The sequence below is a fragment of the Procambarus clarkii genome, chromosome 13 (genome assembly GCF_040958095.1).
Source record: "Procambarus clarkii isolate CNS0578487 chromosome 13, FALCON_Pclarkii_2.0, whole genome shotgun sequence".
Lineage (NCBI taxonomy): Eukaryota > Metazoa > Arthropoda > Malacostraca > Decapoda > Cambaridae > Procambarus > Procambarus clarkii.
In genome coordinates this window covers 4,826,045-4,838,793 of record NC_091162.1, presented here as the reverse complement: position 1 = coordinate 4,838,793, position 12,749 = coordinate 4,826,045, and the positions used below count along the sequence as shown (strand labels likewise).

Here is a 12,749-nt window from a genome sequence, read left to right as displayed (position 1 = left end):
TTCTTCAATGGAACGTTCAAGGTTATTACGCCAATTTCCTCGAACTCCAACTTTTGATTTCGCGGTTTTCGCCCCTTTGTGTCTGTCTCCAGGAGCCGATGCTTGGTGCTCGTCCTGGTCGTTTTCGTGGCTATTCCTTTCTCTCCCCCCCCCCCCAGCCGATGGTGGGGCTTCTAATTCTTCTGCTCTCTTGATTCGTGCTGATGTTCCCTTTGTTCCTTTACTTTTTCCTTCGCCTCTCCATTGTTCTGCTGCTCGTATCTTTGTGGGGAAATGGTACACAGTTTGTTCCATTTATCTTCCCCCGAGTGTCCCGCTCTCTCTTCCTGATTTGAAACACCTCCTAGACTCCTTGCCGGAGCCTGTGCTCCTGCTGGGTGACTTCAATTGTCGTCATTCTCTTTGGGGTGACGTTCTCACGAATACCCGGGGTCGCCTCCTTGAGCCGTTTCTCCTCTCTTCTTCCCTGTCTCTTCTGAATTCTGGTGAGCCCACTCATTTGGACTCTCAGACTCGCACCCTTTCTTGTCTTGATCTTTCTCTCTGCTCTTCTTCTCTTTGCTTAGATTTCACGTGGCAGGTTCTTGATGACCTCCATGGAAGTGATCATTTCCCCATCCTTGTTTCCTTTTTCTCTTTTTGCCCTTCCCTCTCTTTCCCTAGGTGGCAGTTTGCTAAGGCAGACTGGACCCTATTTACCCTCAGTGCTGCTCTCTCTGACCTCTCCCTTCTGCCTCTCTCTCGCGGTCTCCTCCTTTTTCATGACACTGTCTTCAACGCTGCCCTCCGCTCTATTCCTCGCTCTTCCTCTCGGGGTCCACGGAAGTGCGTTCCCTGGTGGAATGCGGACTGTGCTCGGGCTGTCCGCTGTAAGCGTGCAGCCTGGAAGAGGCACCGCCGTAGGCAGACGACCGATTCTTTTCTTTTCTTTCGGAAAGCGAGTGCGGTGGCCCATAGGGCCATCTGTACGGCTAAACGTGAATGTTGGGCATCTTATGTCTCAACAATTACGTCCGAAACCCCTCTGGCCCAGATCTGGAAGCGTATCCGCAAGATAGCGGGTAAGTTTGTTCCCGATGTTTCACCGGTCCTTCACCTCCGTGGTACTCTTGTGACGGACCCGTTGCAGGTCGCTTCCGAACTGGGTTCCCACTTTTCTTCTGTTAGCTCTGGTCTTCATCTTCCCCAATCTTTCCTTCTTCGTAAACCTGTCCTTGAGTCTCGTCCTTTAGATTTCTGCACTCATCTTCAGCTTCCCTATAATGATCCCTTCTCTCTCTCTGAACTTCGTTCTGCCCTGGCCCTCTGCGGTTCTACGGCGGCGGGCTCCGATGGTATTCATTATGAGATGCTTCGCCATCTCCCTCCGAGCACGTCTCAGTATTTACTGAGTCTGTATAATCGGATCTGGGAGTCTTCGTCAGTCCCTGAGGACTGGCTTGATGCCGTTGTCCTCCCTGTTCGCAAACCGGGGTCTCTGGGTACTTCCCCTAAGTACTTTCGCCCTATTGCTCTCACAAGTTGTGTCTGCAAACTCTTTGAACGTATGGTTAACGTTCGTCTGATGTGGTTCCTGGAACACCACCACCTCCTCTCCCCTTCTCAATTTGGTTTCCGCAAGTGCCGCAGCACAACAGATGTCCTGGTGAACTTGGAGGTCTATATTCGTACTGCTTTTGCTGCGAAGACCTCCGTTGTTGCCGTCCTTTTTGACCTGGAAAAGGCTTAGACACCACTTGGCGATATCATATTCTATCTCAACTTCATTCTTTTGGCCTTCGTGGTCATCTCCCTCTCTCTCTCTCCGCAGCTTCCTCTCTCGTCGTTCCTTTCGGGTGCGCCTTGGTACCGCTCTCTCTGCCTCTTTTCAGTAATAGGAAGGTGTGCCCCAGGGTAGTGTTCTGAGCACTACTCTTTTTCTGGTTGCCCTCAATGGTCTTCTTTCCTCTCTTCCTTCTGGTGTCTTCTCCGCTCTCTATGTCGATGATCTTACCCTTTGCTGTCAGGGTGATGATTCGCCTCTCCTTCAGCGCCGGCTTCAACTTGCAATTGATGCCGTGTCCTCTTGGGCCACCGATCATGGCTTCAAGTTCTCTACTTCTAAGACTTGTGCCATGACTTTTACACGGAAACGGGTCGTTCTTCGTCCCTCTTTGTCACTTTTTGGTCATCCCCTTGAGTACAAAGATGCTGCGCTTTTGGGGTTATTCCTTGACACTCGTTTGTCTTGGTCTCCCCATATCTCTTACCTCCGTGTTGAGTGCTCTAAGGCCCTTACCCTCCTTCGGGTCTTGTCCCATACTTCTTGGGGGGCAGATAGGCGCACTCTCCTTGCTTTACATTCCTCTCTCGTCCTGTCTAAGCTCGATTATGGTTGCCCTGCTTACTCGTCTGCTTCTCCTTCTACTCTTCGCCGTCTTGATGCTTTGCACCATACTGGGTTGCGCCTCAGTTCTGGTGCCTTTCGTTCGACTCCCATCCTTAGCTTGTATGTTGACACTGGCTTCCTGTCTCTCCAGGACCGCCGTGATCGCTACTGTCTTCGCTATCTTGCGCGGTCCTTGCAACATCCTTCCTCTCGCGTCTGTCGTGCTTTAACTTTTACCCCTCCTGCGGTTCCTGTTCCTCTTCACCACCTCCCTCTTTCTGTCCGGTTATCTCGCCTACAGGATTCTCTTTCCGTTCGTATTTCTGATGTTTCTCCTCGTGTTGTTCCTTCTTTGCCCCCGTGGAGAGTCCCTCTTCCGCAGTTTTGTACATCCTTGACCCGTATCACTAAAGCTTTTACCCCTCCTACGGTTCTAAAACGCCTTTTCCTCGAGCACTTTTCTTCTCACTCCCGCTCCGTTTCTGTCTTCACCGATGGGTCTAAGTCAGCGAACGGTGTTGGCTACTCTGTTGTTTTTCCTGATCGCACTTATATGTGTCGCTTGCCTCCGGAGACTAGCATCTTTACAGCGGAACTTTATGCTATTCTCTATGCTCTTCGTCTCCTACTTTCTCGTTGTCAGTCTTCCTTTGTAGTTGTTGTTGACTCTCGTAGTGCCCTCATGGCTCTCGGGTCCTTTAATCCAGTTCATCCAGTGGTTGTCGAGATCCAGCATTGGCTGTTTCTCGTTCACAGTAAATTTAAGTTGGTTGAGTTTTGTTGGGTTCCCAGCCATATTGGTGTGTCTTTAAATGAGCGTGCAGATGCTGCCGCCAAGGAAGCTGTCCGCTCTTGTCCCATCTCTCGTAAGGGCATTCCGTATTCCGACTTTTACCCGGTTATCCATTCCTCAGTCCTTACCCGTTGGCAGGCTTCTCGGTTGTCTGTTACTGGTAACAAGCTACGTACTCTTAAATGTTGTGTTTCCTCGTGGCAGTCCTCCTTCCACCGTAACCGGCGGTGGGAAACAGCTCTGGCGAGGTTACGTATTGGCCATACTCGCTTAACCCATGGTCACTTGATGGAGCGCCTCCCTGCTCCTTATTGTCCTAGTTGCATTGTCCCTCTTACGGTCGTGCATGTCCTTCTTGAATGTCCTGACTTCCAGGACGAGCGTATGTCTTGCTTTCCGACCGCCCCTCGCGGTCGCCTGTCCCTCGATAGAATTCTTGGTGACTTGGATACTTTTGATATCGTTCGCCTTATGCGTTTTTGTTCTCGTATTGGCATCCTTGGTGATATTTAACGCCCTCTGATTATTTTGCGTCTTTGATGGTGCTACATAGCCTTCCCGGTTTGGTGCCTTCTTTTGATAATTACTTACTTGCTTTCCGACCACCCCTCGCGGTCACCTGTCCCTTAATAGAATTCTTGGTGACTCGGATACTTTTGATATCGTTCACCTTATGCATTTTTGTTCTCGTATTGGCATCCTTGGTGATATTTAGCGCCCTCTGATTATTTTGAGCATTTGATGGTGCTACATAGCCTTCCCGGTTTGGTGCCTTCTTTCGATAATTACTTACTAAGCTGATATGCTAATGTCAGACTTTGGCATCAGTGTGGTTGGAAGCATGTATGTCTGCCATCGACTGGGTTAGGCACCCAGAAAGGTAAGCGTCCCAAAACAAACCCCTATTCTGGTGAAAATTGCAACCAAAAGCCAAATGAGTGGACAGAACTCCCCAAACAAAACTAGCAAACTAGTATGACATCACCCGTTGCCGCGTCGCCGTCTGCGCAACTTCCCCCCTCCCAGGGAGGGTGGGGATGGGGGAGCCCCAGACCTCCCACGCCGGCGATCCACACCCTGGTTCTGAGGCTGGATGTCAAAACACGAAAAACCGCCAACCGGAGGGAGGGAGGGATGCCGGGAAGCCTCCGGGAGCTCACTACCCACAGAGGAAAGAAGAGGGACTTACCCGGGAAGCGGTTGCTGCTCACACCTCAACCCAAAGATGAGACCACTGGCTGCATCCGCCGACCCAAAGCGACACAGGCCCGACCAGGCCCCGGGACGTAAACAAGATAACGAGCAACAGGACCCTGTTCGACCGCCAAAATCCTCGCTCCCGAATGTCAGCCCAAGATATATTCCCAAAGAAGGCGGCGAGAGCCCCGAACTTGCAAATGTTATGGGCACGGTGGATGGACACCAGGCTGGCTAGCCTTAATAATCCTGCGGACAACCTGGGAGACCCGTACCCGCGAACAGGGAAGGAGGGAAACCGGATCAACCCAAAGCACGTCCATGGACACAGAAGCCGTGTTAAGCTATATGCCACATAAATTTTTGTGGCATATTGGTTTTTATGCCATAAAATAATTTTATGCCCCCGCCGCGCAAATAACGGCGGAAAGCCGCAACCGGACACAAAACATGATGCACCCCCGGCCAAACCAACCAAGCATTAACAATCCAGGGACCTCTCCGAAAAGCAGCAGTCTCATTCTTCGCCAGAAAAGAAGAAGGCTGCAGACGAACAAACCAATCGCCCCGACCGAAGGAGCAGAAACCCCTGCGCCGGAGCAGAGCATGAAGCTCACCAACCCGACCCCCAGAGGCCAATGCCAACAGGAAAAGAGCCTTCGAAAAACAATCCGGAACTGAAGGGGCCACAACAAACTGAGGAGAAGAAAGAAAAGAGAGCACTCTGTCCAAAGACCAGGATGGCTCGGGCGGCGCATGAGTAGGCTGGAGGTGAAACAATGCCCGAGGCAACTAGCAAAACGGCGCAGACGTAACATCAATACCGAAAGCAAGCTGCAACGGCTCCGCCAGCACCGCACGATACGAGGTGACAGTGTTAGGCATAAGGTGATGGTCCTGAAACAACCAAGAGAGAAAGGACACCACCCAAACAAAGGGAGGACAATGACGAAGACGTAAGAAGAACCGGAAGGACCAGCAGGAAACCTCATACTGCCGCTGAGAAGAAGCATGCAGGTGGGACAATAACAAGGAAGCCACCTGATCACCATAGAGATGATGAGTAAAAAAACTCGTCAAAAAAACATGCGCGAAGACTCGAGGAGCAGATCAAACCATCCACATGACGTACCAGTCCGATCTGCTGGAAGAGGCAAAGCCGCGGGAAAACCTCCGGGTTCGGACACTGAGCAAGCAGTGCCTGAAACCCCGGCTGGGTTGGCCATCACGGGGCCAAGAGGACAACTCTCCTCTGGTAAGTTTCCAAGCGAGTCAGGACCTGGAGCAACAGCTGAACCGGGGAAAAGAGGTACAGGATGCCCCACCTCGACCAGTCCTGCCGAAAGGCATTGACCCCAATGGCCTCGCAATCTGGGAAGGGCGCCGCGACCACGCCATTGCGAAGAGGTCCACCTCGGGACAACCGAACATCTGGCAAAACCAACTGAAGGAATCGACATCGACCATCCATTTCGTGGAGAGGGGAACAAAACGGGACAGGCCTTCGGCCAAGACGTTGAACACTCCCGCACGTGAACTGCCAAGAGAGCCAAACCCCGAGAATTCAGCAGACGAGTCACCCGAAGCGGCCAGCGCCAAAGAGCCAAGGTCCACATTGAACCCTCCCCTGGTTCAGACAATGAACAACCGGGAACCGTCCGAATGGAGCCGGATCGTCGAACCACGGGCGACCCAAATCCTCCAAAGAGCGAACCACACTGCCGCAAACTCCCGCACCGTGCTGTGGGCCCGACGGAAGGACAGACCCCCACCGCCCCTGGCCGGCCTGGTGAGCACTGGTCACAAAGCCCCAGCCAAGAGACGATGCGTCCGTGAACACATCGAGCGGGGCCTCATGTAGGCACCAAGGCACTGAATCCCGAAAAACCCAAAGAAGGAAGCCGGCAACGCAGCAGCAGACGCAAAGCCCCCGGGGTCCGAACCCAGTGATCACGAGAGGGGCAGAAGAGATGTCCTCGAAGGAACCAGAACAGCCGATGAAGCCAAACTTGATCCGGCGGGTAGACCAACATCGCAAAGTTTATGCTCCCGCACAGACCCTCGAGCAACAGCTTAAATAAGTGCATAGGTGACATACTAAACATAATAGATACCCTTAAAAAGCTTCATAGAAAACACCGACCTTACCTAACCTTGTTAGTATCTTAAGATAAGCATCTTATAGCTTCGTAATTACAATTGTTACTTAACCTATTATAGGTATAGGTTAAGTAACAATTGTAATTACGAAGCAATAAGATGCTTATCTTAAGATACTAACAAGATTAGGTAAGGTCGGTGTTTTCTATGAAGCTTTTTAAGGGTATCTATGATGTTTAGTATATCACCTATGCACGTAGTTAATAAGTCAATATTGACTATACGAATTTGCAAGAACGGGTTGAAGACCCAGCCATGTCCGAACCTGGGAGGGAACCAGAGGGGACTTCATCCAGTTCTCCAAGAACCCGAACCCGGCGAGCTGGGAAAGCACCAAATGCGTGGCAAGCAGACAACCGGACCAGCTGAGAGCCCAAACCAGCCAGTCGTCGAGGTAGGCCAATGCCTGAACACCTAAGAGATGCAGGCGGGCCACCATGACCCGCGTAAGGCGTGTGAACACGCGAGGCGTCGGGTTCAACCCGAACAGGAGATAATGAAAGCGGTAATCCTGACGCCCCACAACAAAACCGAGCCAGTCCCTGAACCCTGGATGAATCGGGATGTGCTAATAAGCGTCCCGGAGGTCCAGGGACAACACCCAAGAGCCTGGCTCCAACAGGAGACGAACCTGGGACAGCGTGGTCATCCGAAAGGAGGGGGCAATAAACCCAGGGGTTCAGACGAAACAAGTCCAGAATGAACCGCAGATCCGCACAGTCCCGTTTCGGTACTGGGAACAGACGGGAAACCCATCTGAGGGACGCCATCGTTTTGACCACGCCCAAGCGAACCCACTCCAAGATGACCTGACAGAGCGTAGGAGGAGAAGAGGAGGCCTGCCCCGAACCCCCGGAGGGAGGAGGGGCCACCCAACACCACTGCAAGCCAATAGAAACGTCCCGAAACGTCCACAAATCGTGGGACCAGGCGTGAGCGAACAGCACAAGCCTCCCCCCCCCCCACCATCACCCCATCAATGGGGCGAACTGCGAAAGGGCCGACACCCCTTACGAGACCCAAAACCTCACACAGAGCGAACACCGTGTCGACTAGACGAAGGTGGGTCCGGAGGAGGAGCCGAACCCGACTCCAGTGGCCTACCATGACGAGAGGAACACTGAGCCTTGGCATGACCCTTCTGGGAAGGCCCACTACGGGACCCCCGGAGAACAAGCAAGTCCGACAGGATGGCAAGAACCCGAAGCAGCCTGAATATACTGCGCAACGGCTGAAGCCTCAAACAGGAGAAGACAAAAAAGGCGAAGACATCCTAAGAGCCTAGGCCCAAGCAGATTCCACAGAGGAGGCAAACACCATCTGCTGACATGCGAGCCGGGAAGCATAAAACAGAGCATCAACCTCAAGAACTGGAGTGTGGATAGTTGGCGCGGGAGGTCTGGGGCTCCCCCTTCTCTCTCCCGGGGAGGGGGTAGCTGTGCAGACAGTGGCGTGGCGACGGGTGGCGTCATACTAGTTTTGTTTTAGGAGTTCTATCCACTCTTGGCTTTTGGTTGTAATTTTCACCAGAATAGGGGCTTGTTTTGGGACGCTTACTTTTCTGGGTGCCTAACCCGGTCGATGGCAGACATAGAATGCTTCCAACCACCCGGAGGTTTCTATAGGGCATTGCTTCCCCTTGCCTCTCTAGAGGGGGGGGGGCCAGGTTCTGGCTCGTGGTTTCCGGTAGGTCCATAAGAACTCCATTCACATGACTGATGCCAAAGTCTGACATTAGCATATCAGCCTAGTAAGCTCTGGTGAGCCATAGGGGCTCCCCCCAGAAAAATATTTTTGGAACATTGATGAAAGTAACATATATTAACATTTGACAATGAATTTATTTGATATGTAACAAAATAGAGTATAATAACATAGTTATTCATTATTATTTGTGTTATGTATTACTCAGCAATGCTATTAATGCATCAGCTGCATATCCACTTTGTGGACACTTCTTATTACTATTCTTCTTTGAGTGTCAGACAGGTGCTTGCATCTCTTTATTACAATATATATTGTAACCCTCGGTTCCAGTTAATGGGAGCTATTCTCCGTATGTATCGACAAAACGTTTTTATTTCTACAAAAATTTGTCTAAAATCAATTTCTGAAAATATTTTGATGAAAGTTTCACGATGCTGTAGCCAATAAGTTGGAGATTTGTTTAACTTTTTAAGTTATTTTTTCATAATTCAAATATTTTTCGCTTCCGGGCACCCCCAATATGCTCGGTTTAAGGGTCAAATGTTTGGTATAATTATGATTCATACTGCAGCATCCATATATTTAATAATTTTATTTCAGAACACATTTGATCAACGCTCTCTTGCACCAGGCTCCAGCAATGCAGTCAGACTATCTCGTTTCTTTGATAAAGTCATTGAAAGGCAGCAAACGACGACCTCAAGGACCGATGGAGCATTTTCATATCTTGAAAGAGAGAACCCTATGTACAGAAGAAATAAAAGTACATCTACTTTTATTGTTACTAGCTAAATGATCTGGGTATTTTGTTTCAAGATTTTCCTGAAGTAATAGTTTTAACATTTTGTATTCAGTCTAGCAATACATGTACTGTTTATAGTGACTGATACCATACAGAGAATAGTGTGTGTATATTGTAACTGATACCATACAGAAAATAGTGTGTGTGTATATAGTGACTGATACCATACATAGTGGTGTGAGTATAGTCACTGATACCATACATAGTGGTGTGTGTGTATAGTAACTGATACCAAACAGAGAGTACAGTATGTGTACATGATGACTGATCAATACATATACAGAGAATACAGTATGTGTACATGATGACTGATCAATACCATACAGAGAATACAGTATGTGTACATGAGGACTGATCAATGCACATACAGAGAATACAGTATGTGTACATGAGGACTGATCAATACCATACAGAGTACAGTATGTGTACATGAGGACTGATCAATACACATACAGAGAATACAGTATGTGTACATAAGGACTGATCAATACACATGCAGAGTACTGTATGTGTATATAGTGACATGACAGGATAGATGTACTAAAGTGTGTGGAAGGGAAGTGTGTGGAAGGGAAAATCAAAGTAGATAAAGGGTTATTAGGAAGTGACCATGTTAGAGTGCAGGATATTGTGCTGAGAAGAGCCTATATGTAGCATTATCCAGTAAGTTGTGATTACCTTAACTTATGGAGGCAAGAGCTCACCCATATAATTGTTTTATTCAGTGGTGAGAAATCTGAATAATCTGGCTATCTTACAAGAAGGGAAAGTTTTCTAATTTATTAATAAATAAGGATGAACCAGAAACGTTGTGTGATTTAACCTTGCGATACGGGCCTGACAGCTGATTAGACAGCACTCGGGGTTCATAGTCCTAAGGGTCCGGGTTTGATCCCCGGCGGAGGCGGAAATAAATGGGCAGGGGTTCTTTCACTCTGATGCACTTGTTGACCTAGCTGTAAATAAATACCTGGGAGTTAGACAGCTGCTACGGGCTGCTTCCTGGGGATGTGAGTGTGTGTGTGTATGTAATTACCTAAGTGTAGTTACAGGATGAGAGCTACGCTCGTGGTGTCCCGTCTACCCAGCACTCTTTGTCATATATCGCTTTGAAACTACTGACAGTTTTGGCCTCCACCACTTTCTCACTTAACTTGTTCCAACTGTCTACCACTCTGTTTGCGAAAGTGAATTTTCTTACATTTCTTCAGCATCTTTGTTTAGTTAGTTTAAATCGATGACCTCTTGTTCTTGAAGTTCCAGGTCTCGGGAAATCTTCCCTATCGATTTTATCAATTCCTGTTATTATTTTGTACGTAGTGCTCATATCACCTCTTTTTCTTCTGTCTTCTAGTTTTGGCATATTTAATGCCTCTAACCTCTCCTCGTAGCTCTTGCCCTTCAGTTCTGGGAGCCATTTAGTAGCTTGTCTTTCCACCTTTTCCAGTTTGTTGATGTGCTTCTTACAACCCACTCTCGCACAAGACAGCACATATATGACTTAATGCATAAAGTCAATATGTTGAATATGAATTAGTACATATGTGGTATACTCCCAGTTACATTTTTTCCAAGGCACAAACTCTTCCTCGCGTACCAATTTACGTCTCACAGTAGTCGTCCATCGACGTAGACAACAGAATAGTCTTGATTGGTTCACTTATAATGAAAATTATAGTTTTCAGGTCCCACATGGGTTGTAAAATTTACCTGCTATTGTCCATGCTCTTAGAATATTACAGATCAGCTACATCCTATTGAAGCTTCATAGTTTTGTTTTGAGAAATATTAGTTGTTCTTAGTAAATTATAATAAGGACTATAAATTAATACATAGAATAATAGTGCTTCACCAATCAACTTTATATACACTTGTTTGTGCTTTAAAAATCTTTAAAGAATGTATTACACATACAGACACATATCAACACATATCTCTCAGGCAGCTATCCAAACTATCTTCTTCTTTCACCAGTCAGCCCGACAGATGTTATGTCCATCATACACTCACTAAAAACCAAAGCTGGGAACATCAGTGATATCCCATCCATTGTATACAAGAGCGCCTCCCAAGCCCTTGCACCACCTATAGCTCTGCTGTTCAACAAATCCCTTGAGTGTCATACCTTCCTTAATATTCTTAAAAAAGCAAGAGTAACGCCAGTTCATAAAGGAGGTACTCCGGCAGACATAAACAATTATAGACCAATATCAAACCTACCCATCCTATCAGAAATATTTGAAAAAATTATCTACAAACAGCTCTACTCCTATCTCGTAAAATTCGACATTCTTAGTCCCTGTCAGTTTGGCTTCCGCTCCCAAAATAGTACCAACGATGCAATTATTAGTCTCCTTGATATAATTTACTCAGCCCTTGACAAAAATGAGTTTCCGATTGGACTCTTCATTGACATGAGAAAGGCCTTTGACACTGTTAATCACAATTACCTCTTACGTAAACTCCATCATTATGGAATCCGAGGCCCATGCACTGGATTATATCCAATCCTATCTTAGTGATACACACCAATGTGTAACCATCAATAATATAACCTCTCCCACTCTACCAATAACCGTTGGAGTGCCACAGGGCATCATCTTGGGACCTCTCCTATTTCTTATATACATCAATGATCTGCCTAATGTCTCTAACGTTGGAACCTAGGAGGAGGAACCATAGGAGGAACCTATGCCACGATTTCTAATTAAAGAATTGCTTTTAAATACATATATGGCGATATACTAAAGAAATTGTTCACGACTTTTGTTAGGCCAAAGCTAGAATATGCAACGGTTGTGTGGTGCCCATATCTTAAGAAGCACATCAACAAACTGGAAAAGGTGCAAAGACATGCTACTAAGTGGCTCTCAGAACTGAAGGGCAAGAGTTACGAGGAGAGGTTAGAGGCATTAAATATGCCAAAACTAGAAGACAAGAAAAAGAGGTGATATGATCACTACATACAAAATAGTAACAGGAATTGATAAAATCGATAGGGAAGATTTCCTGAGACCTGGAACTTTAAGAACCAGAGGTCATAGATTTAAACTAGCTAAACACAGATGCCGAAGAAATATAAGACAATTCACTTTCGCAAACAGAGTGGTAGACGGTTGGAACAAGTTAGGTGAGAAGGTGGTGGAGGCCAAGACCGTCAGTAGTTTCAAAGCGTTATATGACAAAGAGTGCTGGGAAGACGGGACACCACGAGCGTATCTCTCATCCTGTAACTACACTTAGGTAATTACTGACACCCTGGCATGGCACCATTGGCACTATGGGATGGCACCATTGGCACCCTGGGATGGCACCACCTTCACCCTGGGATGACACCACTGGCACTATGGGATGGCACCACTGGCACCCCTAGGATGGCACCACTGGCACCCTGGGATGACACCACTGGCACTCTGCTGGGCAGTGTTCATTGTCCCTCGTCTTGTCTTCACAGGTAGTCCATAGGGGGCATTTGAATGGTTTTGGAAAAGTTCAAAGTTTCAGTACTGCAGCCTAAATAGAAAGGGAATGGAATGGAACTATGAGGATAAAGCGCGAAGCCATTACGACAATATAGCACTTGGAAGGGGGGTCATGATAAGGATTTGGGATGGGAATGGTTGAAGGAATGGTAACGAAGATATAATTTTTTTTTCAACAAAAATTAGACATTTTCAAGTGACTTCACACCCTTCACCTTTTCAGATATAATCATTCTATGA

The 12,749-nt window shown here is 47.6% G+C and overlaps 1 protein-coding gene across 2 annotated transcripts in view; it reads left to right on the top strand.

Annotated features, from left to right (window-relative positions):
* The window catches only part of LOC138364231 (rab-like protein 3), a 118,036-nt gene extending 108,202 nt beyond the window's left edge, over window positions 1–9,834 (top strand). For both annotated transcript variants that reach the window (XM_069323559.1, XM_069323558.1), the window contains one exon: window positions 8,826–9,834. In XM_069323559.1, the coding sequence (XP_069179660.1) occupies window positions 8,826–9,017 (192 nt within the window). In that variant the 3' untranslated portion in view covers window positions 9,018–9,834. The remainder of the gene's footprint in view (window positions 1–8,825) is intronic.
* The last annotated feature ends 2,915 nt before the right edge of the window (window positions 9,835–12,749 follow it).